This window comes from Protopterus annectens, chromosome 3.part0, assembly GCF_019279795.1.
Source record: "Protopterus annectens isolate FY-2018-M chromosome 3.part0, PAN1.0, whole genome shotgun sequence".
Classification (NCBI taxonomy): Eukaryota; Metazoa; Chordata; order Ceratodontiformes; family Protopteridae; genus Protopterus; species Protopterus annectens.
The window spans coordinates 831,103,584-831,129,408 of NC_056731.1; the positions used below are offsets into that span (position 1 = coordinate 831,103,584).

At 41.7% G+C, this 25,825-nt stretch overlaps 1 protein-coding gene across 1 annotated transcript in view; it reads right to left on the reverse strand.

Moving 5' to 3' along the window:
* Nucleotides 1-25,825, reverse strand: part of CDYL (chromodomain Y like) — a 758,082-nt gene that overhangs the window by 414,503 nt on the left and 317,754 nt on the right. Inside the window, exon 4 of the mRNA XM_044065168.1 lies at nt 1,118-1,290. Within this exon, the coding sequence (XP_043921103.1) occupies nt 1,118-1,290 (173 nt within the window). The remainder of the gene's footprint in view (nt 1-1,117; nt 1,291-25,825) is intronic.

Consider the following 25,825-nt stretch of genomic DNA (forward strand, 5'->3'; position numbering starts at 1 on the left):
AGACATCGGATTGTATGTTTCTTATTTACCAGAAGAATCAGCAAATCTTGGAGTAAACAAATCTATAGGCAAAAATCAGCATTTGAGAAGTATAACCATAATCATGTGTACAGATTAACATCTACAAAGCAGACTAATGAGTGGTCAGTGGGGCATTGTCAGCCATCTGGCTGGCAGGCATCTATTAACAGTTAAAACCTAGCAGCATTAATCATTTTTTTTTTCTTTTTGCATTGAGAACAGGAATTTATCAGCGCCTTAGTTATCTGCTAAAAGACTTGTACAATAATTTAAAATCTTTTGCATGGTGGTCTACCACCAAAGCTTCTACTAAATTTATTACAATCTTCTACACTGCAAACTTTGTACAGCTTAATGGTTAACCAGCACAGTGCATCACAAAGAAAGGTTTTCATAGTTTTAAATCCAACACACTTGCTCTTTACTGGCACTCTACATTTGATGATGAAAACCTTATATTCTCTTGTTTCTGGCGAATGCACAACACCCATAATCTCTACTTAAACCTGTACTACTGTATCCACTGCATGAAAAACAAGCACAGCACAAAACACGATTTAGAAGGCACTTACTTCCAGGAATCCTTTCAACAGATGGCACAGTCTCCTATCAAATACAGTTAACCATCTTCACTAAGAAATCTTCATTATACAGATCTACTGACCAAAGCAAGAAAACAAATGTTCAAGGTTTCCTCATAATCGTTTCCTTTACTGATAAACAGCCAAGTTTTTTTAAATTCAGTTAGGTTTGCGTAACACAGCACTGCGTGGCAAATTCAGTGCACCTCCCAAAGGTGGTCAGTCAATCAAGTAAACAAACAGCAAAACAGCATAAACTTATTTTCACTTCAGATCTTTGGTTGTTGGACAATGATTATGCAATGTAGCAATGTAAATGTACTTCAATGATCAGAAGCTGTAAGACGCTCATGCTATTAATTCAACATCAGTACTCTACCCACAAAAATGCACCACAACAGTAATTTCAGATCTCATGCCAGCACTTTTTGTCCTTCAAAACGATGTTTACTCAAAAATACATTTAACAGGTCTTCTCTCAATACTCTACATTCACAAACAGAACATGTACATACCTGATCGCATCAGCCATTTTAATGCTTTCTCTTTTTCTATCATCAGTTAGCCGACGAATAAAATAAATAAAATCAAGACCACAGCAAAAGACACTTCCAACTGCACCCAACACCACCAGTTTACTGTCATCAGCAGCAGCTGTACTCAGGGCACTCTGGACTTCCTTCATCACCTGAAAAAGAACCAGGACTGATAAAAGCAAAGTTGCTTACCTGTAAAACTGCTCTTCGCCTAGCAGGGCTCCACAGATTCACAGAAACAGTTTTGTATGAAAATTAGGTGCAGTGATTTTTTTTTTTTAAATAACCAGCACTTAACATTTACATTTGGCTACATCAAAGAATGTTTTAAATTAAAATAAAAAAGTGTCAAGCAGTCTGAATCTGAAAACAAAAGTAATCCAAACTTAATCACTCCAAAACTAAAGAAAACTTCACAAAAATAAACAAAATCTGCATGTACCAGATTCTACAACTATGTTAACTAACAAGACAAACTTTAAACAATTTACAAAAGATCCTGTCAAGTGAAAATCTAAACGGACTTAGCTCCAGACAAACATATTAAGGATGAAGATCCTTGCACGTGTCAGCCATATATATATTTTTTTAATAAGCAACAACATTCTTTATTCTATTTATTTATGTAAAGCAGTGGTACACAACCTTTTTGTGGGGAGGGCCACTTCATGAATTCTTAATACATCTGCGGGCCACCTCAAAATGTAGTAAGTCATTATGAGTTAATAGGTACAGGTGACTGGCATTTTTACTTAAGACAGCAGTCATGAAATTGCCTGTTTTCTACATCAACTTTGCATTTAACTTTATTCTGGTTTGCAGTCAAGACTTATTACAATCTCTTGCAGAAAGTTACTACTGTTTACATACTACAGGTTATAAACAACAAAGAATAGTTAATTCCGAAGCTAAAATTAGAGGTGTGTGCAACTGCAGTCAATTAGGTAAGTAAGTACTTGCTTCAAAGCTTGTGTGACTGGAGTAAGACAGGATTTTTTCACTTTTTTAAAAAACTTTTGGTTGGGGGGGGGGCGGAGTGATAGAAAACAGTTTTATATAAAATAAAAGCTATTTTTTGAGGGGGCAGACAGGCCACTTTTCCCAGATCAACCATACGTATGTGGTTCAGGGCCTGAAAACCCAGGTGACCAAAAACAATGTAGGGAATAATCCGCATTTCAGGCACAGGATCTTGCAGCATTCATGCTGCAACATACAGAGCAGGTTAGAACATCCTTCAAGTAAAGATCACTATGGTGCTAAAGTACTTGTACGTGTATATGTGTAGGGAGTGTCAAGGCACCCAACTTAGAGGATGATGCTCCTGCTCTCTCTCTTTCTTTTTTTTTTTTGCAAGATTAAGAAACAGAATGTTGCTTATGCTCTGCCCTCAACCTGGGGAGGTGTGCTCCCATGGGTACTCAATCTCATCTAACAGATCTGTACTCTGGCAACTACAGTTCATCTCCAAACCATACAGACACTAAATAAGTGCTGGTCTACCTTTAATTCATTTATAATTCAATTAAAAAGATGCAGTCATTTTTCAGACTAAATTTATCCTCCAGGGTGGTTAGAATTCTGATTTCCTAGATCATTTAGTAGAAGCAATTTTGTCCACAAGAAGCAAACTTGATAACCGTAACAAACTCTGATGGCAATATGGATACAGATAGCAACATAAGGAAGGCAGATGTCTGAGGCAGTGCAGAAAGAAAGCAGAGTTCTGGCCTGGCCAGCTGACCTTCCTCAGAGGAAGGGGATAAAAGATAACTTTACTGACAAATGGAGGACGCAATCACTTGAAAGAGACTAAAGCTTGAGCTAATCATTCAATCACAATGAATAGGTCTCTAAAGATGGAAGGGTAAACTGCGATCAACATACATTTACAGAACTGTAGGGTGACTGCATTGCTCTCTGTCACTATGTATGGGGAATACTTGAGATGGAAGGGTTACTATTCAAAACAGGAATGATGATGTTTTGTGCATTTGATTTCTAATCTAACCATTAACAAAAATGATGCTCTAGGCACAGTGAAATATTTAGGAATCTACAGGGGATACCAAATGCTCTCCTATCTAACAATGGTCCGCAACACACAAGATTTCAGATTTTTGCACAAGTGATAATTTGATAAGTAATGTCCAGTCCATATTACTCTCAATGCAATGGACACCTCGACAGAGAGAAGAAACAAATGTGAAAGTGAAAAATCTTGTGAGAAAGTAACATAGCAAAAGGTTAAGAGGACGATCAGCTTAGAATTCTGGAATACAAAAATATACCCTACTGCAGGACTTGATCTCTAATCAGCTCAGAAGTTGGAGGTTGAAAAATCAGAAAACCTACTTCCACTACATTAAATTGATTTTTTTGGCATCAACAAGGTAAAGTTAAAGGAAATGTGGGAAATAAATCAGCAGAGACAGACAACCATGTTAGGAAATGCAGAACAGATTTGCAAGATAGAGATAAAGTAAGAAAGGAAAAGCCAAGGGAAGGAAAGTTAGTCGTCTGAAGATGAAGCCGCTCACCAAGATGATACACAGTATGTAGGGAAGATGTTACTCTACACTGAAAAAAAAATCAAATGCATTTAAAATAGCATTAAAAGGAAAGGTCTATGAAAGAGAAAAATCACAACTGTTATGATTAATACTTTTGCAAGAGAAGAGAAAACTGTGATAAGAGTTTCATAGGTGCATACTAAGCTAACTGCCCTGAAGGACTACTTTAAGCCTAGCCGATAAACTGTGGTCTGAATCAAATCTTATACTTTGTGTCTGCGAGGGGAAGACTTTAACCATTACGTCAAACCCACCCTCCCCACATACAGTCTCTGTATCTTTTAGATAGTGATTCTTGAAAACGTCTCAAAACAGAAGATAGTTCATATCAATGACAATTTCAAATATCCAGTGTAAAAAGTCTTACCAAATTTTCCAGAGGAAACAAATATGAGGGCCGTTCCAGAGTTAAAAAAATATTTTAAGGACCTTAGTTTTTGAGCTAAGGTTTGAATACAAAAAAATGCTCCTTTCTTTAGAAAACAGCTCATGATGTAATTACAGTGTTGGGGTTAATCTACCATGATCAGTGTAACAATGCATGTAGATCACAACACTGTAATACAGGTTTAAGACTAATTAGTTAACTGCAATACTTTGCATGTCAAGTAGTACACAGATTCTTGAGAAATCATTTGTAATACAGACCTCATGGAGGTTAAACCAATTATTGTCTAAACATTATTTTTTAAGCTTTCTGACATAACTGCATTAAAATTCCCAGAAGTTACCCCCCATGCTGTTAATAAAATACTGACTCTTCTTCAGTCCACTGGATGCACACTTAAGCACACACTTGTTCCACTAATGCGCAATTCAGGAGGTGTAGTGGGTAGAAGTGTACAAGCCAAATTTCAGTAAAGCAGTTTACTCTGGTCTTCAAAAGGATGTTCAGAATACTGTGGGAGTTGGGAGTGAGATAAACAAACAGTGAGTAAATGAATGATACAGAAGGTATCAGCGAAGCTTATTGGACGAAAGGCATTTCAGTAGTGGTAAATATGCTACAAGGTTTGGTTCTGGGCTTATCCAAATGTCAAAATGGGGAGGGAGGCAAAAGCAAAATAAGGATGACAGTACTGGTGATATGACAGCTCAGACTAAATTTTGAGAGCTACAACGTGCTGTATTTAAGGCAACTCAGGGACACAAGACTGGTGGCTTGGGTAAACTTTTGCTAAACAATAAGGAAAATCATTTGCAGTAAAAATTACAAACAGAAGGGCCACATTACTAGAACTAGTATAAGGGGGCAACAAAACAGTTTAGTAAAACTGAGTTACATTTCTTACGCCTCTTGCTATGTAGTTTTGGGAACCGGTACAAACTTCTTCAATAATAAAGCCAAGGTACTAAACAATAAAGGTAGCACTCATAAAAAAAAAAAAAAAAATAATAATAATTTGTAAAACTACTCAGTTTAGCGCTTTCACCTGTATACACAACAGGCTTCCTCAGAACTGTTACTTTGTTTCAAACAAGTTTATGTCACTTTTTTGGCGCCAAAAACATACATACAAATTAAAGGAAAACCACCTCAAAAAACATTAAAAGCTTTGACATACTGCTAAAAAATATAATCGCCAAGTGCGATCGCGATAAAATACACCAAATTAAATTCATCGACTTATGAATTATAATCAAATATCTTAATATAATGACATTATTGCTTAACATTTCAGTTCAAAAACAAAAACAAACAACGTTGCTGGATATTACAATCTTTCAAATAGTAATGTAATAAAAAAATGTTTTTATTTTAATAAAGGTGTTTTTACTTTAATAAAGATTTTATAGAGATATTATCATTCAACCCAGGGAGTGTGGCGGCATCTGTATATAGTTGCTACCACATTTCGCGAAATGACAACTGCCCTTTACAGTCCCCACCCCTAGGGTCCGACTTAATGATGTCTATTATACCAAATGTAAACCTGTGCTCTTTTCCAAACTGGTTTATATGTCTGTAAAGGGCATTCCTTTCATCACACTTTTTAATACAATACATGTGGTCATAAATTCGCTTATTAAAATGCCTCTCAGTCTTTCCAATATAGAAAGCTGGGCATAAACCACAAAGAGCAATGTAGACCACATATTTTGTTCTGCAATTTCCGTGTTGAAGTTTAATGTCTGACCTTGCCACATTTTTCAATTTTACTACCTCTTTGTTATTAATCAAATAACAATAATTACAATTCCCACATTTATGAGTGTATGTGGGTACATCAAGTATTCTAATTGGTCCCTTTTCTAAAATTCTTTTAAGGTTAGGGCCCATTTTGTTAACCAAACTTGGTCCATTCCCTACTATACTTGAAACATATACATCTGTTTGAACAATATTCCAATTGTTTCTTATTTCTTTCACCTTAAAAGTATGTGGTCCATATTCAAAGATACACGCTCTACTTAAATTACTCAACTTGGGGTTAGAATTGTTCATTAAACTGTTATAAGAGTTTCTATGTGCTAATCCTAATAAAGGGGTATATTTCATTCCCCACCCTTTCACTACTTGCCTCTACTTTCTCCATCATTTTAATGTCATATCCTGTGTCCTTAAATAAGGTAGTTATGAAATCAACTTCTTCCAACATATAGGTATAAGAAGATGTCATCCTTATTGCTTGTACTAAATGGCCTATATATATATATGTTTCTCATCAAACTTTTTGGATGATTACTCGTAAATTCAAGATAACTGTTGGAGAAAGTTGACTTCCTATATATTCTAGATGAAAATTGATTATTATCTTTGAAAATAAACGTATCAAGATATGCCAAACCTGTCTGATTATGTGAAAAAGTAAATTTAAGAAATTCACTACTAGAATTAATATAATTTGAAAATTGATGTAGGTATTCCCTCACTACCTTCCCATAGGATGTAAATATCGTCCAGAAAGCGTGAATAATAGATGATATTTTTATAATATTCACTTTGAAAAATAATCGACTCCTCCCAATCAAGCATGACCAGATTAGCGAACACAGGGGCGCAAGCCGCCCCCATAGCTACTCCTCTTTTTTGCCTAAAGATTTCCCCTTCAAAGTAAATGCAGTTATGTTCAAGGACTGTACTCATCATATCCATGATGAGACAAATTTTATCCCATTCATAATCTACATATTTGCTCAAACTTCTAACAAATGATTCTAACCCCTCACCTTTCAGGATGCATGTAAATAAATCAAGAACGTCAATTGTGACGAATCTTAAACCCTCTTTGAATGTGGTGATAGGGTATTGGGAAAGAAATTCCCAAGAATCCTTCACTAAGTGGGGAATTTTTCCATAAATAGATTTAAGTATGCTGTCAATGGCCACCCCTAATGGGAAGGTTTTGGATCTGCTCCCGGAGACAATTGGTCTAAACGGCAGATCATTAATATTTTTGTGGATTTTGGGAATACCTACTAATGTAGCCATCACTGGATATTCTACTCTTAAAAAATTATATATATCTAAATCTATACGTTTATCTATTAAAAACTCTTCAATATGTGAATTCTACTGTAAGCTAAATTAACCTAATTTAATGAAACCACTTCATAATTATCCATAGAGTGTAATATATCAAAAATCTTAGAAGAATAATTCAACTGGTCATACAAGACTATACCGCCACCTTCGTCGGGCTTCATTACTCATGCAGTCCTGTCATTCCTTAGCTCTTTTAAAATCATCTCTTCTTCTCCTGATAAATTACTTTTTACTTTCTTACCCCTAAGTTTATTATTCAGTTGATATATCTGTTTGACAACAGAGTTTTCATAAACTGCTACAGTTGGATGATTTACTGGCATGAATGTACTTTTCTTTTACAGTATATTAGAACCATTTTCATTAATTGATCCCACATCCTCTTTCCTATTGTTAAACATAATATCTAGGTTTAATTTCCTAGTATATAATTTAACTTGACTAATATTGTCTACCAATTTAAAATTTGTAGTAGGAATGTACTTTAAACCCTTAGCAAACAAATTAAAATGAGAAACACTTAATTCCTGATCGGTGTAATTATAAATGTTAAACTTTTTATAACTATTAATAACTCCTGTAGTAATAATATCTGTTTGTGTTTCAGTATTTGCCTCCTCACTCCCTATTTCGTTATCGATGTTCACAATTCCTTCAGACTCTACATTCATTCCTGTTGTTTTCATTGAAAATTTCTCCAATTCCCTCCCCATTTCCAATCCTTTGTCCTGCCAGTCTATTTGTTTTTCCAAAAATGTGAATTCCTATCAACCTGATTGTGCTCACCATTCTTTTCATAATAAGTATGTTCAAAACCATCATTAATATCATGTCTCCATCTATAGGCAAGACCATTGTTATATTGTTGAATATCCCTTTTCATTTTACTACTTTTTCTCTCAAATGCTTTTTTAGAATAGATGTTAAATTGGTTTATATACAATTTTTCCCATTGTGTGAATAAATCTTTTAAAATCACTGTTTAATTTCTCTACCTCCTGCATACATTTAATTAACTTTTCGTCGTTAAATTTAATTAACAAATGTACTCTATACCACATTTGTCAAAAAATAAATTAAATTCATTAATAACATTTTCATTAATATCAGTACCCATAGGATGTTTGAAAAACCTCACACCCTTGGGTATAATATTACTACTAACACATTTGCTTAAATATGCATTATCTAATTTTAATGAATTAAGTTGAGTTTCTTTCCAAACAAATAAATAATGTCCTTTAATGACCCCCTAAGTACAAAGTTATCAGATGTTATGTCATCTATTTTATCTTGGTCAAAGCCACATTCTTTATCTACAAATGACTTCAACTTGTGCATACTACCAACTTTATCAACACTGTCCAGTCCATATCTTTTTTGTGGAATTCCACTCCACTTTTCATGGTCTTTCACAGTGTGGGCATATGTTCTCAATGGGGCATTCCTCTTAGGTTTGGTGCCTATCCTTTTACCCTCATCATCAGCGTCAATAAAAAAAAAAAAAATCAAATGTGTAATCCAAAAAAACACCTCTGCTAATATTTCTGAGTTCATTTGTTTGTAAACCAGATGGTAAATCAATAGAGTTAGCTGCATCTCTACCTTCTCCTTACCCATTCGGAATACCAGGAGACTTCACTGTATTCTCCAAGGTACTGTCATTACCCAAAACCAAACGGTTAACACTAGAATGGTCAAAAAGTTCCAAAGAATGTTTATCATACGAGTCTTGTCTTAAAGACACATTGTGCATGCTGATAACCTTTCCATTACCCGCCTCTGCGGATGGCCTTTTATATTGTTTGGAAAAGAACAGAGGTTTACATTTGGTATAATAGACATCATTAAGTCGGACCCTAGGGGTGGGGACTGTAAAGGGCACTTATCATTTCGCGAAATGTGGTGGCAACTATATACAGATGCTTCCACACTCCCTGGGTTGAATGATATCTCTATAAAATCTTTATTAAAGTAAAAACATTTTTTTATTACATTACTATTTGAAACATTGTAATATCCAGCAACGTTGTGTTTGTTTTTGAACTGAAATGTTCAGCAATACTTTATCTGCATACATAAAGTAAATATATTTTTATATATATTTTTTATATATACTTTTCATATGAACACTCTTTCTAAAATATTTATTTAATGTCATGATATTAAGATATTTGATTACAATTCATAAGTCAATGAATTTAATTTGGTGTATTTTATCGCGATCGCACTTAGAGATTATATTTTTTAGCAGTATGTCAAAGCTTTTAATGTTTTTTGAGGTGGTTTGCCTTTAATTTGTATGTATGTTTTTGGCGCCAAAAAAGTGACAAACTTGTTTGAAACAAAGTAACAGTTCTGAGGAAGCCTGTTGTGTATACAGGTGAAAGCGCTAAACTGAGTCGTTTAACAAATAATTTTTTTTTTTTTTTTTTTTTTTTTTTTTTATGAGTGCTACCTTTTTTGTTTAGTACCTTGGCTTTATTATTGAAGAAGTTTGTACCGGTTCCCAAGACAACATAGCAAGAGGCATAAGCTGTTTTATTTCCATTTGGTTCTACAGTTCTACAGTTGCTGCAAACGCTGTTTTTGGTTACTATCTGAGCTACATTTCTACAACTCCAAGAGCAAAAGGCAATTCTCTACCTCTGCAAAAGAAGATTGAAATCCCATAAGGAATACTGTGCCCAGATCTAGAAACTTACATAAATTAAAATGACCTAAAATGATGGTTCACAGAAGAGTTAAAAGATAGTTTTGGGGCTGAAGGAAATGACATGTGAAGCTTGACAAAATGAGGCTATTCAAAACCAGGAGGGAAATAGATTAGGATTTGGAAACAAAGTTAATATAGAGAAATGTGAAAGGCAAATCTGAGATGGAGAGATACAGTAAGGAGGAGAGAAAGTACAGTTGTGTACACTTACCATAAATGTAGATGTTAGAGTGTATTCACTGTGGCAGTCCTTACAAAATGGTTTATCCGGCTCCCAGTAGCCCTCAGTCAGCCAGAATACGAAAGTCCTTGGTATATGATGTCGGCTGCCTTCGGTTTAAGCCTGACGTCAGGTACAAAGGAAGGCAGCGGATGCCATTTCCTCAGTTTTTCTTGACTTAACTGTCACGAGCCCCCAAACAAAAGGTTAGACCAGGAAAATAAAAATCCAGTCTGTGCCCTAGGAAAAAAGGGGGATAGAAGGGGGGGAAACCAGGACTGCAACAGTGAATACACTCTAACATTTACATTTATGGTAAGTGTACACAACTGTACTATGTTCATCGTGTTTCACTTTTGCAGTCCTTACAAAATGGGTTGATTCCCAAAGCCCAGGAAAAAAACAAAATGGTAGGAGGGAACACCCACTGTTTAAGGGTTGGTAAGGCTGCCCTGCAACACTTCAGTGGCAAAACCAGACCTGGACTTAGAAAACAAGGGTAAATTTTAATGTTTAGTGAAAGTATGAATAGAAGGCAAGGTAAGCTGCTTCCTGGATGTCCCTAGTAGGTACACCTCTTTAAAAAGCTGCTAAGGTAGAAGCTGCTCTAGTAGAATGGGTCCTAATACTCTGAGGAGGAACCTTGCCATGCTGTAAGTAACAAAGGTGAATACAATGAGCAATCCACTTAGAAATTGTCTGTTTAGAAATAGCTTTGCCCTGAACTCCAGGAGCAAAATTGACAGACAACTGATCTGACTTTCGAAAAGGTTTAGTCCTGTCCAGGTAAAATCTAAACCGTCTATGCACATCCAAGGAATCCAGTAACCTTTCTCCTTTATCCTGAGTATTAGGAAAGAAGGTAGGCAGGTGGATAGACTGGTTAAGAGTCAGGATAGACACCACTTTAGGCATAAAAGAGGGATTAGCTCTAAGAGAAACCCGATCCACATGGAAGATGATAAAAGGCTCCATCGCCATTAAGGCCTGCAGCTCAGAAACTCTTCTAGCTGAAGTAATAATGGAGAAAGGCAGTTTTCCAGGAGAGAAACTTCAAATATGCTGAGGCAGCTGGTTCAAAAGGAGGCACAGTAATTTTCTCAAGTACAAAATTAAGATCCCAAGCAGAAGTAGGTGCCCTTCTGGGAGGCTTTAAATTGCTAGCTCCCCTGAGGAACTGTTTCCATCACGGGATGAGAGACAAATGGGCTACTCAAAGGAACAATGAGCAGAAATAGCTGAAGCATGAATCTTGATAAAAGAAAAGTCCACCATTAAGTAAGCCTGCCAAATAGTCAAGAATAAGAGGAAGAGTCTGCATCCAAAAGGAGAATATTTTCCACTTACCTGCATAAGATTTCTTAGTGCTAGGCCTCCTGGCTTCATGAAGGATCTCAACCACCTGTTGGGAAAGGTTTAAATTATGAGCCAGGCTGCCAAATGCAGAGTCTGAAGATGAGGATGCAGAATCCCCCCCACCCCCCTCCTGGACCAAGAGATCTGGTATCAGGGGAAGATGCCAATGAGGAGAGTGGGAGAGACTGCGAAGCAGTGGATACCAATGTTGCCTGGTCCAGTCTGGAGCTATGAGGATGGCTCGATTTTTCGTCCCTTATCTTAAACAGCACTCTGGGAAGAAGAGGCAAAGGAGGGAATGCACAGATCGAGAGCTGTGTCCAGGGGAAGGACAGAAAATCCACTTTCCAAGCATTGTCGTGATGATCCCTGGTGCAAAAGGTTGGAAGAAGGTAGTTGGTTGGAAATGAGAAGAGATCCACCTGGGGAGTGCCCCAACTCTGAATGATTCGATAGAAGATGGTCTTGTTTAGTTGCCACTCGTGAAGATCCAGGACCTGCCTGCTCAACCAGTCTGCCAAGGTGTTGAGCCTTCCTGGAAGAAAATGAGCTATCAGATGAATGCTCACGGAAGGTGCCATGGACCAAAGTATCCTGCTTTGTCTGCACAGGGAATAAGAGGGAGTCCTTCCCTGCTTGTTGATGTACGACATGACTGTGGTTTGTCTGTCCTGACAGGAAGAGTACCAGGAGAGAGAAGATGCTTGAAAGCAATCAAGGTCTGCTGGACTGTCATCAATTCCTTCAGATTTATGTGCAAATGAACTTGTTGATAGTTCCAAGTCCCCTGAATGCATCTGCCGTCTAGATGAGCTCCCCAAGCGTAGTCCGGGGCATCTGTGGTGACAGTCTGACTGGCAGGAGATGGACAGAAAGGCAGGCCTTTGTTCTGTGCACAGCACAGGCAGTCACCCACCTAAGGAACTCCGTCTACAGGCAGGGAATCAGAGGAAGAATCAAGTCTATATCCGGAGTGTGTTGACACCAAAGGTTTTTGAGGTACCACTGAATTTTCCTCATATGCAGTCTTGCATATGGAATCATCAGAATACATGAAGCCATGAATCCCAGGGCTTGCAGGAATTGCCTTGCAGAGAGATGGGTCATGCTTGCCAAATTCTTGAAGTAATTCGAAAGATCCATTTGTTTCTTTTGAGGGAGGGATACCATCTGGGAGGCTGTGTTCAGACTCGCTCCCAGGCACACAATCTCCCTGGAGGGTACCAATTTTGACTTCTTTTTGTTGACAGTGTGGCCCAAAGAGGTGAGAAGGTTCTTTACAAAGTCCAAATCCTTTAGAAGTTGCTCTGGAGAGTTTGCCTGAATAAGACAATCATCCAAGTAAAGGTAAATTTGAATGTTTCTTTGTCTGCAAAAAGCAATGACTGGAGTCAGGCATTCTGTAAAAACTCTGGGAGCAGTAGATAAGCCAAAGGGCAGTGCAGAGAACTGGAAGTGCCTGTTCCCTGTCCTGAAGCGAAGGAACTGCCTGCAGCTTTCCCTTATTGGGATGTGCAGATAAGCTTCTTTGAGATCCAAAGTCACCAACCAGGAATCCTTGGCCAGCATTGGCAATAACTGCTGAAGAGTAAGCATTTTGAACTTGAGAATCACCAGATAAGTGTTTAGAATGGACAACAAATCCAGAATAGGGTGCCAGGTACTCCCTTTTCTGGGAACCAGGAAAAGAAACCCTGGCCTATCTGTAGAGTAGGAACTGGCTCTATTGCTCCCAGGTTTAGCAAAGAAAAAAAATTTGTTTTTCTGCTTCTGCCCTTTGAAGAGGGGGGATATATGGGTATCCTTGATGAACCGGGAAGGTGTGAAAGGAGAACTTTTAGCTTTGGGATACTATTTTGAGCACCCCTTGGTCGTCTGTGATGGTGTACCAGACATCTGCAAAAATGGCTAACCTTCCCCCCAAGGAAACCCTGGACCTGCAGAGGCAGGCGGAGGAAGGCCGCAGTCATTGGGAATGCTTGCTTTGGGAAGTTTGCTTAGAACGCCCCCATTTTGAAGAGGAAGACTGCCCGTGCTTAGCCTTTTGAGGGGTGGAAGTCTGTCCCCTAGAATACCTGTAACCCCTAGGCCTAGTGCGACCCTGTTTACAAGAGTCAGGAAAAGTCCAGTTCTTAGAAGGGTAATGCCTAGTAAAACGAGGAGGCTGAACTTCCAGGAAATCCTTAACAGTTTGTATAAATTTGGCCTTATCCCCCAACTTTTTCAACACCTCTTCTGCTTTGCTACCAAAAAGATTGTCCTTGTGCACAGGTAAATCCAGTAATTTAGATTTGACAGGTTCAGAAAGAGGCTGTTCCCTGAGCCAAGCATGTCTTCTAATAACAGAACCCGTGGCTGCTGCCCTGCAAGAAGCCTCCAAAAAGTGTCAAAACCACAATGCAGAGAATGTTTAGTGACAAGAGTGGCAGAATTCAATAAATCTTGCATGTCCTTACTCTCCTTCAGGGAAGGAACACCAGCAATTTTAGCCTTAATGGCCTCCAAAGTATGCTGCTGATACTTAAGCATATGAAAAGACAATTAACAGACCTAATAGCCAGGGTGGAAGACGTATAAACCTTTTTACCCCACCTATCCAAGGCCCTAGATTCCCTGTCAGAAAGAACAGGATTTTTAGCAACCATAGCTTTAACTCCTTTAGGGCCCTGAGAAATAATCTCTGGATCTGCAGTAGGATTCGTGAAAAGGAACTGATGAGAATCAGAAACTCTATAGTAACTGTCAGGCTTTCTTGAAGCAGGAGGAACAGAATTAGGAGTCAAAGAATTCTCCATGAAAACATCAACAACTTCCAAAATCGGAGGGATAGCCAAAGGCTTATGCTGTGGCAAATCCAAGAATTCCCTAATTCGTTTCTTAAACTAAGAGTAGTCCTGACTTTCCCATTTGAAATGCTCCCTAACAGTATTCAGAGTATCTCCAAAAGAGAAATCTTCTGGAGGGGAGGCAGAAGAGATGGAGTCTTCTGCATCAGAATCCTCAAAACCAGAAAAAAAGTTGAGAGTTTCCCTCCATCAGCAGAAGTGCTGGAAACCTCAGAGTCTGAGGCAGACAAAACTTCTGGGGACAATTTCCTAGCCCTTTTAGAAGGAGGTGGCTGAGAGCCCCTGATAAGGGTCAAGAGATCACTAGCCATCTTAATCATCTGAGATTGAGGCATTTGAGGGGAGAACGGCTTCAGCTTTGGAGTAGATTTTCGGTTGGAAGGCTAGCTAGAAAGCCGGAAGGACTCAGGAGGCCTAGCCACCGCAGTAGTCTGAGCCAAAGTCGTCGGTCTGGATCTGGTCTCCGGGCGGAGAAGAGAGGCCTCAGAAGCCAGTGCCTGCTTAGCGGCTCCAGAACCATCAGAGGCGGCAACTGGCGGACGGTCCAAAGACGAAGTGGAAGCCTGCGGAATGGAGGACTCAGAAAAGGCTCCGCAGACGCCTGCTGCTGAAAATCCGTGGACTGCAGGGGCAATGAAAGCACCTCACTGACTACCGCTGGGCCGAAAACCAACTTAACAGGGACGTCATCGGCTAATTTGACCCCAAGCCTGTCGCGGTCCTTCTCCTTGCACTTCTTAGGCACACCTGAAGTCGGGAAACCAGAAGACACCATACTGACTAACTTAGGCCAAACATCGAAATGCTTGAACAAGATCCTAGCTCTACGGTGAATGGTACACAGGTTGAAAGAAGCACAAAACACAATTAGGGATGTTGTGCTCAAGACCCAAACAAGTGATACAATAGGAGTAAAAAATCATGATGCGGAATCAGTTTTCCACAGGCACGACAGTTAACTTTCCCTGACATTCGTTAAAGCAAGAAAAGAGGGTCCCCAATGGGGTACTTATCTGAGGAAGTCTTCAACTAAGCAGCCAGAATACAAAAAGAAGGTACTCGGCCAACCGCCACTCGTGCAAAAAGCTTCTGCTTCAGGCTCCGTGGCAAGAAAGACTAAGGAAATGGTGTTGGCTGCCTTCCTTTGTACCTGACGTCAGGCTTAAACCGGAGGCAGCCGACATCATATACCAAGGACTTTGGTATTCTGGCTGACTGAGGGCTACCAGCCAGATAACCCATTTTGTAAGGACTGCAACAGTGAAACACGAACATCATGATTAGCAGAAAGGGACAGTTTTTGCCTAGAAACAAAGCAAGTATTAATAAGAACAGAGAAAGTACAGTTGTAAAAATAAACTTAAGATAACAGCAGATGTCTGAATGATCATTGATGCAGTAGCCAGAGCCGTATGGGTTGTTTCCTGCCAAGATCAAAGCTGGCACTTTCCACATACCCAAACAGAAAGTCAGCATGAGCTGAGAGCAAACTAGAAGTCAGGTTTGGGGACCAAGCCTTTCAGAGGTTTCAAGCCATCGGACAGAGGAATGTTGAAGTGAAAGAAGGGCAATGCTAAGATAATAAGTGTCCATACCCTGGCATAAAAACCTGCTAAAAAGACCAGGAGGATGCAGAGAGGGAGCAGTTACTGCAGCAGTCATCATTTAAACAGACAGTTAGGGTAAGTTTACTTGGGTTCATAGGATGATACTAGGCTATTGGCCTGGAGACCCTTATAAGCCTAGCCAAGAATTTTGCCCATGTTCCTTCAAAATCACCACCTGTTTCCCCTGTCCAGCAGGGACACTGGTGGGATCCCAGGGGTGTACTTTCCATTTCCCATCCAGTCATCCAGGTTCCTCTTAAAGAGGGCTACATAGGTACTCTGCTTGACATGGAGAGGGAGTCTATTCCACAGACGGGTGAGTCTTTGGGACACAAATCTATCCCTCATTTGTTCACCGCTGCAGTAGCCTAACCTATACGGGTAATATTCTTAGCTTACAAGCCAAGACCCCTTTGGAATAGTTTTACTGCAGGGGTAGTAACACAAAGAAATAGCATAAGACAACTATTTGGGATTAGTCTGTTTTGACACTGGTTGTCCTTTATTCTTACCTTCAGAAGATATGAACAACTGATTTATGTCAAGACAGTACCAGAGCCATCTGTGGACATCCAAGGTATTTAAGTATCCTTTCTCCCTCATTTTAAGGTTCTGAAAAGAATGCAGGGAAATGGGTAGCTTGGTTTAAAGTAAACTTAAGATATCACTTTAGGAATAAGAGGAGGATTAGACCTCAAACAAAATCAAGAAGTTATGTACTCACCATAACGTTCGATGTATGTGGTCCATCTCGCCTCACATTCTTACCCGTGGGTTCGGATCCGAATATCGGCTCCGACTTGGCCGATTTTACTAGTTCAAAGTCTCTCATTGGCTGGGCTAAGAGGGTATCCCTTGGTGCACTGCTCCATATCCCCAGATCTAGTTTTCTGCGAAAAAACATATGCACTCCATACACACCTCACATCCATATAAACAATAACTAGTCAAAGGGACTCTGCAGGTGACAACCTAACCTCCAAATCCTCCAGGCATGGGGAAGGTGGGAGGGTAAGTAAGAATGCGAGGCGAGATGGACCACATACATCGAACGTTATAGTGAGTACATAACTTCTTGATGTTATGTGGTCCTATTTCGCCTACATTCCTACCCGTGGGACAGCGTCCCTAGCACCAACATCCTGGGTGGCTCATAGGAAAATACTCCTGAGAACTGTGGAGCCAAGGGAAGATCTGCCCCTGGAGACCACATCCAATTTGTAATGAGAAACAAAGGTGTGAGGAGAAGCCCAAGTAGCTGCAGCACATATATCATCCATCGACAATCTAGCTTGATAGGCTGTGGATGTTGAAACAGCTCGTGTCGAATGTGCCTTGACTGGAAATGGCAAATTTTTACCTCCTGCCTGATAGATGAAAGACATACAACTGGCAATCCATCTAGACAGCGTGACCTTGGATACTGGAGAACCCAATCGGTTTTCCGAAAAGGAGACCTTTCCGGATATCTTTTGTCCGGTGTAGATAGAAGCATAACTGTCTATGTACATCCAATTGGTGAAATCCTAATTCTGCCTTGTTAGAAAAGTGGAGGAAAAATACTGGCAGTTCAATGGACTGATTCAGGTTAGACATGGAAGCCACTTTAGGAAGGAACGAGGGGTTTGGTCTAAGAGAGACCCTATCTTTATGGAAGATGAAATATGGGGGTTTGATGGAGAGGGCTTGAATTTCCGAGACCCGCCTTACTGAAGTGACTGCTGTCAAGAATGCTGCTTTCCATGTCAAGAATTTTAATTCACAGGTCGCTGCAGGCTCAAAAGGTGGTAGAGCAAGGGCTTGAAGAACAAAATTGAGATCCCAGGGCATGACAGGTTCGGACACTGGGGGACGAAGCAACAGGGTACCCTTAAGGAATGCTTTGCATAGTCTGTGCGCCATAAGACTAGGTTAATTCGCTACGTGGAAATTAGATATTGCTGCCAGCTGAACTTTGATGGTGGCTGATGCGGACCCCTGATAGAACAGCATAGACAAGAACTCCAGAACTGAATCTATTGGAGCTGTGTAAGGATCAATGCCTCAAGTATGAGCCCAGATAGAGAATCTTTTCCATTTGCTAGAGTAAATCTTTCTAGTGGATGGCTTGAGAGGACGATAATATATGGACCACTTCTGGTGAAAAATTATGACGTTTGACTAGTGATGGAAGTGGAGTAGCCAGGCTGTCAACCGGTGTGTCCTCAGAGAGGGGTGGAACTGTCCCGACATGCGTGTCAGTAAATCTGGTAGAGGGTCCAGAATCCAAGGAGTGTCCACAATGTATGGCTGAAGAAATGGAAACCATACTTGACGAGGCCAGTGTGGGGCAATCAGAATCACTCTGCTTCCCAAGGATTGCGCTTTCTGAATCACCCTTGAAAGAAGGGGAAACAGAGGGAAAGCATAAAGCAGACCGGAGGGCCAATCGTGGACCAGAGCGTCCCTGGGTGATTCTCCCTGTGAGGGGGATCAGCATGAAGTAGTTGCTACATTTCGCATTGAGGGGGCTGGCAAAAAGGTCGCAGCAAGGCTGACCCCACCAGCTGAAGATTCGCTCTGCAACCAGGCGATTCAGGGACCACTCGTAAGGCATAAGTATCGCTCTGCTTAGCCTGTCCGCTATTACATTGGACTTCCCCAGAATGTGCGTTGCCACCAGAAACCGTTGGGAAGCTATTGCCCAATGCCACACTTGCATAGCCTCTCTGCATAGGGGGTAAGACCGGGTTCCCCCTTGCTTGTTGAGATACCACACTACTGACATGTTGTCTGAGTGTATCGCAATAGTCCCTAGAGGAAGAACTTCCTGAAGTGCCTGCAACGCAAGAAGCACGGCTCTCATCTCCAGGACGTTTATATGCAAATGTATCTCATTTCCTGCCATGTGCCTTGGACTGTCCTGCCGAGATGATGCCCCCCCACCCCATCTGGGAGGCGTCCTTGGTCACTGTGGCAACAGGGATGGGAGGAACGAAGGGATTTCCCCCTTTCAAACTGTTGGTGCACAGCCACCAACGGAGGTCCTGCTTGCACCTGTCTGAGTAAGATGGGATGAGACAGTGGGAGTCTTTGGAGAGACCACTGGACAAACAGGAGTCATTGAAGAAGTCTCATGTGTAATCTCGCTAGGGGGCCAACATGATAGTTGCCACCATGGTCCCTAGGAGTTGTAGAAGTCTTGCTTTCACTTCTCAGGGGCATCAGCATGTGTATTTGTTGTTGCAATACTGTGATCCTTTCTTGCGGTAAGAATGCTTACATTCGAATGGTGTCCAACTCTGCTCCTATAAAGGTGACACGCTTTGAGGGCAATAAGGCAGATTTTTCCCAGTTTATTGTTATGCCCAATTGGTGACAGACTAATGGTGGTGTCCCTGGTCTGAACTAGTTGATGCCTGGTGGGGGCGGTAAGGAGCCAGTTGTCCAGGTACGGAAAAACCTGGAATCCCCGATGTCTCAAGTGAGCCGCCACTACTGCCATACATTTGGTGAACACCCTGGGGGCTGTGGTAAGACCAAAGGGCAGGGCTCGAAACTGGAAGTGACCGTCTCCCAACCGGAAGCGTAGGTGACTCCTGGATGCTCTGTCCATTTTGACATGGTAGTAAGCATCCTTGAGATCGATTGAGCACATCCATACTTGAATCGACTGTAGTGTGATCATACGGAACTTGGACTTGTGTACGTAATTGAGATGACTGAGATCTAGTATGGGTCTCAGGTCCCCTGTTCTTTTTGGCACCAAAAAGAATCTTGAGTAAGTCCCTAATTCGATTTGGTCTAAGGGGACTCGTTGGATGGCTCCTTTTTCTAGCAGCTGCGAGACCACTGAGGCTGCTTGATCCCTTTGACTGGGTGGAACATCTGGGATTTTCCTTATTGGCGGGGGTACTGAAGAGAATGGGATGAGGTAATCTCCAGAAATTATCCTTAATACCAATCGGTCCTGAGTAATGCTCTCCCAGGCTTCCGGATATAAGGAAATTCGACCCCCGACTGGCTCCGGATAAGCACAGCTGGGCATACCCCTCAGGAATGAGAGTATGGAGAGCCACGGAAGGAGTCGTGGTCTCCAGAGTTGCGGGGGCCCCCTCTGCCTCTGGTGCGACATCTCCCTGAGTAACCCCCCCTTCCCCTGCCTCTGGAGGGGGGTTCACCTTGTGCGGCAGGAAAAAACCTCTGTCATTTCTTGAACCACATCCCCCCCCCCCCGCTGGGCCTTGGGATAAGGCCTAGAAGGAAGGGAAAAATGGACCCCTACAGCAGACAGGGTCTTTCCCTCTTGCTTGCGCCTGGTGAGGGTGTCTTTCACTTTGGTCCCAAACAAGGAGGAACTGTCAAATGGGGCGTCAGTGAAGGAAGACTTGAAGGCCTCCGCAAAGTGACACAGGCACAGCCAGGCTTGCCTTCTAAGGGTGACCCCTAAGCTTGCTGCCCTACTCGCTCCCTCGGCTGCATACGAAATGAGTCGCATGGACGAGTTTGCGATGGAGTTGAAGGTAGAAACCTGTGCGTTAACAGTCTGAGCCACCGCCTCAGGTAAGTTACCTGCAAGAGTATCTCCCAACTATTTGAGGAGATCTCTCTGAAGCCAAGTGAAGTGAGACAAATAATTAAACGACCGTAAGGTGAAGGTTGCTGAAGATAGGATACGCTTCCCGTACCGGTCCATGGTCCTAGACTCCTTGTTAGGAGGATGGACCGAAGAGGAAGACTCTGCAACTTCCTTCTGGGTGGCTGCCGCCACCACCATGGCATCTACAGGGACTCCTTTTGACAGAAACTCTTTTCCCTGGGGTGCGGACAGGAATTTGTTGGGACACCTGGGCACGGGCTCCACAGAATCAGGGTTTTCCCACACTCTTCGACAAATGAGGTCAAGAAGTTAGTTGAAGGGTGGAGACACCCAGAAGGCGGAGGGTTGAGCGCCAAAAGCCTTAAGGAATACTGACTCCTCCTCGGAAGGAGTTTTGGAAAGCCAGTCTCCTCTGTTTCAGTATCTCCAGGATATCGGAGAAGGAAACATCAGAGGAAGACTTGGGGGACCCTTCCGATTCCTCGAGGTCAGTATCAGAGGTGAGAGACTCATCCTGGGAGTCTATGTGCTTCCTCTTGCACAATTTCGTTTTAGGAGGCTCCTCAGGCACAGGCTCTGGGTGGCCCTCAAAGTTGGGGACCGCTCATGGGGGTATCCTTAGGGCCTGGCGCTCTACTGTCCATGGATAGATGAGTGTCAGAAACTCTCACCGGGGTGGTGGGGGATGGGATGACCGACCCGGGTGATGTAGCTGACGATCTGGCCAGCATGCTCCGCATGGCCTTGAAGGCAGGAAAACACAATTTGGAAACACCAGAAAAAAACCCGTACTAGGCACATTCTGAGAACCTCTAACTGTAACGGTTCACACACAATTTAGAAACACCAGAAAAAACAGTACTATACACACGCTAAGAACCTCTAACTGTAATGGTTCTTCTAGGGATTACACAGAAAGAACACCAAAAGGTTTAACCAACAACAGAGGGGAGGACTAGGTCCTCCAACTGAAACGGGCCTAGCCCGCTGGAATAGTTAGGGATACCAAAAAACAACTATCACACTCAAGCACTGAAATCACACACAATTTAACGATCAGCAACAAGAAATAGCTATTAAAATAGCTTTTGGGTAGGAACTAACATTTCTCAAAGAGAAACAACAAAAAGAAGGTACTTAACCACAGCCAAGCGAGACCATGTCCGAGCTACACAAGCAACAAATGAGATCTGGGGATATGGAGCAGTGCACCATGGGATACCCTCTTAGCCCAGCCAATGAGAGACTTTGAGCTAGTAAAATCGGCTGAGTCGAAGCCGATATTCGGCTCCGAACCCATGGGTAAGAATGTAGGCGAGATAGGACCACATAACATCTTATCTTTGTGACAAAATGAAAAGGCTGACCACGAAAAGAGCTTGCAACTCAGATACTTATGCTCTGACCTCTGCAAAAGAGCAAGACGGTCTTCCATGTACAAAATCTCAAAAGTAAGCCTAATGAGGTGGTTCACATGGAGCAAGATGTGTTTTTTTATAACCCAAAGTTAAGAGACCAAGGAGGAGCCACCTATTGTCTATGAGACTTCTTGTACAATACCACTTTCAAAAACATTTCAAATGATCCTGCATTCAAAGAGGGGGACCCAAGAGCAGCCATGCTAAAATGGCCAACAAAAAAACCTTGACAAAACAGTAACACGAAAGAGGATAGTAAATCACACTATGTAAAACCATGGTAAAGCTAGCCCTAAATGGGTGCAGGCTCTTTAGCTGGCACAAAATAGATGAACTTTTCAATTTGCTAATACATGATATTCTAATAGCAGGTCTCCTTGCCTCCTTTAATACCAGACGCATATCTGAAAAAGATGCCTAAAAGGTATTAAGATACTATCATCCAGGCAATCAGCAGAGGTTGTTTGGAGGCAGGATGTATCAAACACCACTGGTCTTGTGTGACTAAATCCAGTCTGTAGGGAAGCTTGTGCTAACTGCCCCATTTCCAGAATGGAGATCCACTGCTGTCCTGGCCAGAAGACAGTCACCACAATGACCTTTGGAGAGTCCTTCTCAGCCTTCATAAGTACCCTGTATACTAGTGAAAAGGGTGGAAAAGCATACAAGAACATTCCTGTCAAAAGAAAAGTGTATCTGTCTTTCAAGAGTATCCTCCTCAGCTCATCAGCCAAACAATTTTGCTCTGCCGAAAGTAAGATGCTTACAGAGTGAGACTGTGCTGAAAGATTATGTCCCAGGCCACCATGGCTAGTCAACATGGGATAAAATCCAATTCCCCCTTGTTTATGTACATCACTGTGGTTTCATCTCTAGTCATCCTGGGGACCAGAGATGATTTTGATGCCTCAGAAAAGACTTCCGTACATTCTCTTGTTGTCTTGACCAGTGTAGGAGACTGCTTACCCAAGTGAGGGATTCCAGACACTTAGAAAAAGACTATGAAAATTTAAACAAGTCATCTAAATAAAGAAAATGTCAACAATAGATGTCTGATCACTGCTGCAGTAGCCCAAGCTATATAGGATATACCTGCTAAGGATACAACTGCTGGTCAACTTCCAAAACTTCAAGCAGCTATAACTCACCCAAGTCAATCAGTTTGAGCATAGCTGACAAACTCTGGTTTTGGCACCAAGCTCTTCAGAGCTTTCATGCCAATAAAGGGGAAGGCTGACGCTCTAAGAGCACAATAAGGGGAAAAAAAGCATGCTGACAGCACTGGCAAAAAATAAGGGTGATGGAGGAAGAACTGCCTATGATCATGAACATTTACCCTTATGGGAAGTTTACTTATACAAATGTAGAGAGTACAGTTGTGTACACTTACCATAAATGTAGATGTTAGAGTGTATTCACTGTTGCAGTCATTATGTTTGGTTTATCTGCTTGCAGGTAGCCCTCAGTCGGCCTGATTAATAAAGTCTTGGGTCCTGCGTTGGTAGCGGTCTCTTCTTCCATGACGTCAGGTCGTCAGGGGTATAACATGCAACAGATGCCATTACATCAGGTTTTCTGGCCCCAGATGTCAGGAGCCCCCCTAATGGGAAGCAATTAAATATAAAATTACAATGATATACCTCCAACAAAAAAGCAAATACACCAAAAAGGCTTTTAAGCATAGTAAAGGAAAGCAGAGGTATAGCCAAAAGAAGTTAGGAGGCTGGAGGGAGGGTAACCAGGACTGCAACAGTGAATACAGTCAAACATCTACATTTATGGTAAGTGTACACAACTGTACTATGTTCTTTGTGTTTCACTGCTGCAGTCATTACATTTGGGTAGATTCCCAAAGCTATGGTTGGGAGGAGGAATTTCGATAGCATTAGGACCAGCTATAAGGCCCTGCAAGACAACAGTGGCACAGCCAGCTCTGGATTTAGAGAAAATTGACAAATGATAATGCTTGCTTAAAGTATGTACAGAACTCCAGGTAGCAGCTTCTAGGATGTTCCTGGTAGGGACGCCTCTGTGAAAGGCTGTAGAGGTAGATGCAGCCCTGGTGGAGTGAGGTCTGATCCTCTGGGGGATAGGTTTTCCATGGTGCTTATAGCAGAAAGTAATGCAATGGCCTATCCATTTAGAAATGGCTTGCTTTGAAATAGCCTTCCCATCTGCCCCTGCAGCAAATGCCACCAGCAGTTGTTCAGATTTCCTTTGAGGTTTAGTCCTGTCCAAGTAGAATCTAAGTTGTCTGTGCACATCTAAGGAATGCAGTATCCATTCCCCTTTGTTCTGTGGATTGGGAAAGAAGGTTGACAAATGGACTGATTAAGAACCACACTGGATACCACCTTGGGCATGAAGGATGGATTGGTTCGGAGGGACACCATGTCCACATGAATGATGAAAGGCTCCACTGCCATAAGGGCCTGTAAAATAAGATGCCCTTCTAGCTGAAGTGATTGCTAAAAGAAAAGCTGTTTTCCAAGAAAGAAATTTTAAGTCTGCAGTAGCAGCTGGCTCGAAAGGAGGTAGCGTGAGTTTCTCCAAAACAAAGTAAAGGTCCCAGGCTGGGGTTGGAGCTCTCCTGGGTGGTCTCAAATATTTGGCCCCTCTGAGGAACTGCTTGAGCAGTGGATGAGAGAAGAGGGAAGGTTCTGTGTTATAATGAGCTGAAATGGCTGAGGCGTGGATTTTAATGGAGGAAAAAAAACAGGTCCTTGTGAAGCATCTCAGTTAAGTATTGTAAAATTTGAGGTAAATTGGGTGCTGTTGTGCTCATGCCTTGAGAACGGTTCCAGGCACATAATCTTTTCCATTTTTCAGCATAATGTTTTCTAGTATTAGACCTCCTTGCCTCTAAAATGATATCCATCACAGGTTTATTGAGGGATGGTAAAGGACAGATTATGTAATTAGCCAGGCTGCAAAGGTTCAGTGTTAAAAGTTGAGGGTGCAGACACTGTTTCACCTGCTGAGACAACAGTGAAGGAGTCTGAGGCAGGTGCCATGGGGGTAACCGTGACACACTGCGCAGGAGGGGGTACCAGTGTTGGCGTGGCCAGTCTGGAGCAATCAAAATCATCCTTGGTTTGTCCTGTTTGATTTTTAGTAGTACTTTGGAGAGAAGAGGCAATGGGGGGAAGGCATAGACTGATGGTTTTTCCAGCTGAAGGACACAGCATCCACTTTCCAGGCTTGCTTGTGGGGAGACCTTGTGCAAAATTTGTCCAATTGGTAGTTCTGGGGAGATGCAAACGGGCCTATATCTGGGCTCCCTCATTTTCTTGTCAACATGTTGAAAATCCTTGGCTCCAGTTTCCACTCGTGTTGGTCCATGAGGTTTCTGCTTAGTCCGTCTGCCAGTGTATTTAATTTTCCTGGCAGAAATTGAACATAACAGTGGTGTTGTCCGTCTTTACCATTAGTTGTCCTGGAAGAATGTGGTCCTTGAAGGCTGTCAGAGCATTCGGTACAGCTAACATTTCTTTTTGATTGATATGCAGGTGCATTTGATTTGGGTTCCATTTGCCCTGAATGCACTTCCCTGCCAGGTGAGCCCCCCATGCATAGTCTGATGCATCTGTTGTTAGGGTTTGGGTGGGGTGAAAGGTAGTCCCTTGTTTTGGTAGCAGGCCTCTGCCCAAAGGAACTCTAGATGTAGGCAAGGTATGATAGGAATCATTGCTTCTAGATCCTGAGAATACTGACACCATAGGCTTTTTACATACCACTGTAGTTTCCTCATATGCAGTCTTGCATATGGAATTAGAAGAATGCAGGAGGCCATGAACCCCAAGGCTTGCAGTATTTGTTTTGCAGACAGCATGTTTTTTGTGGCCACTTGTTTGAAGTAGGTTGTCAAATGAATTTGTTTCTCTG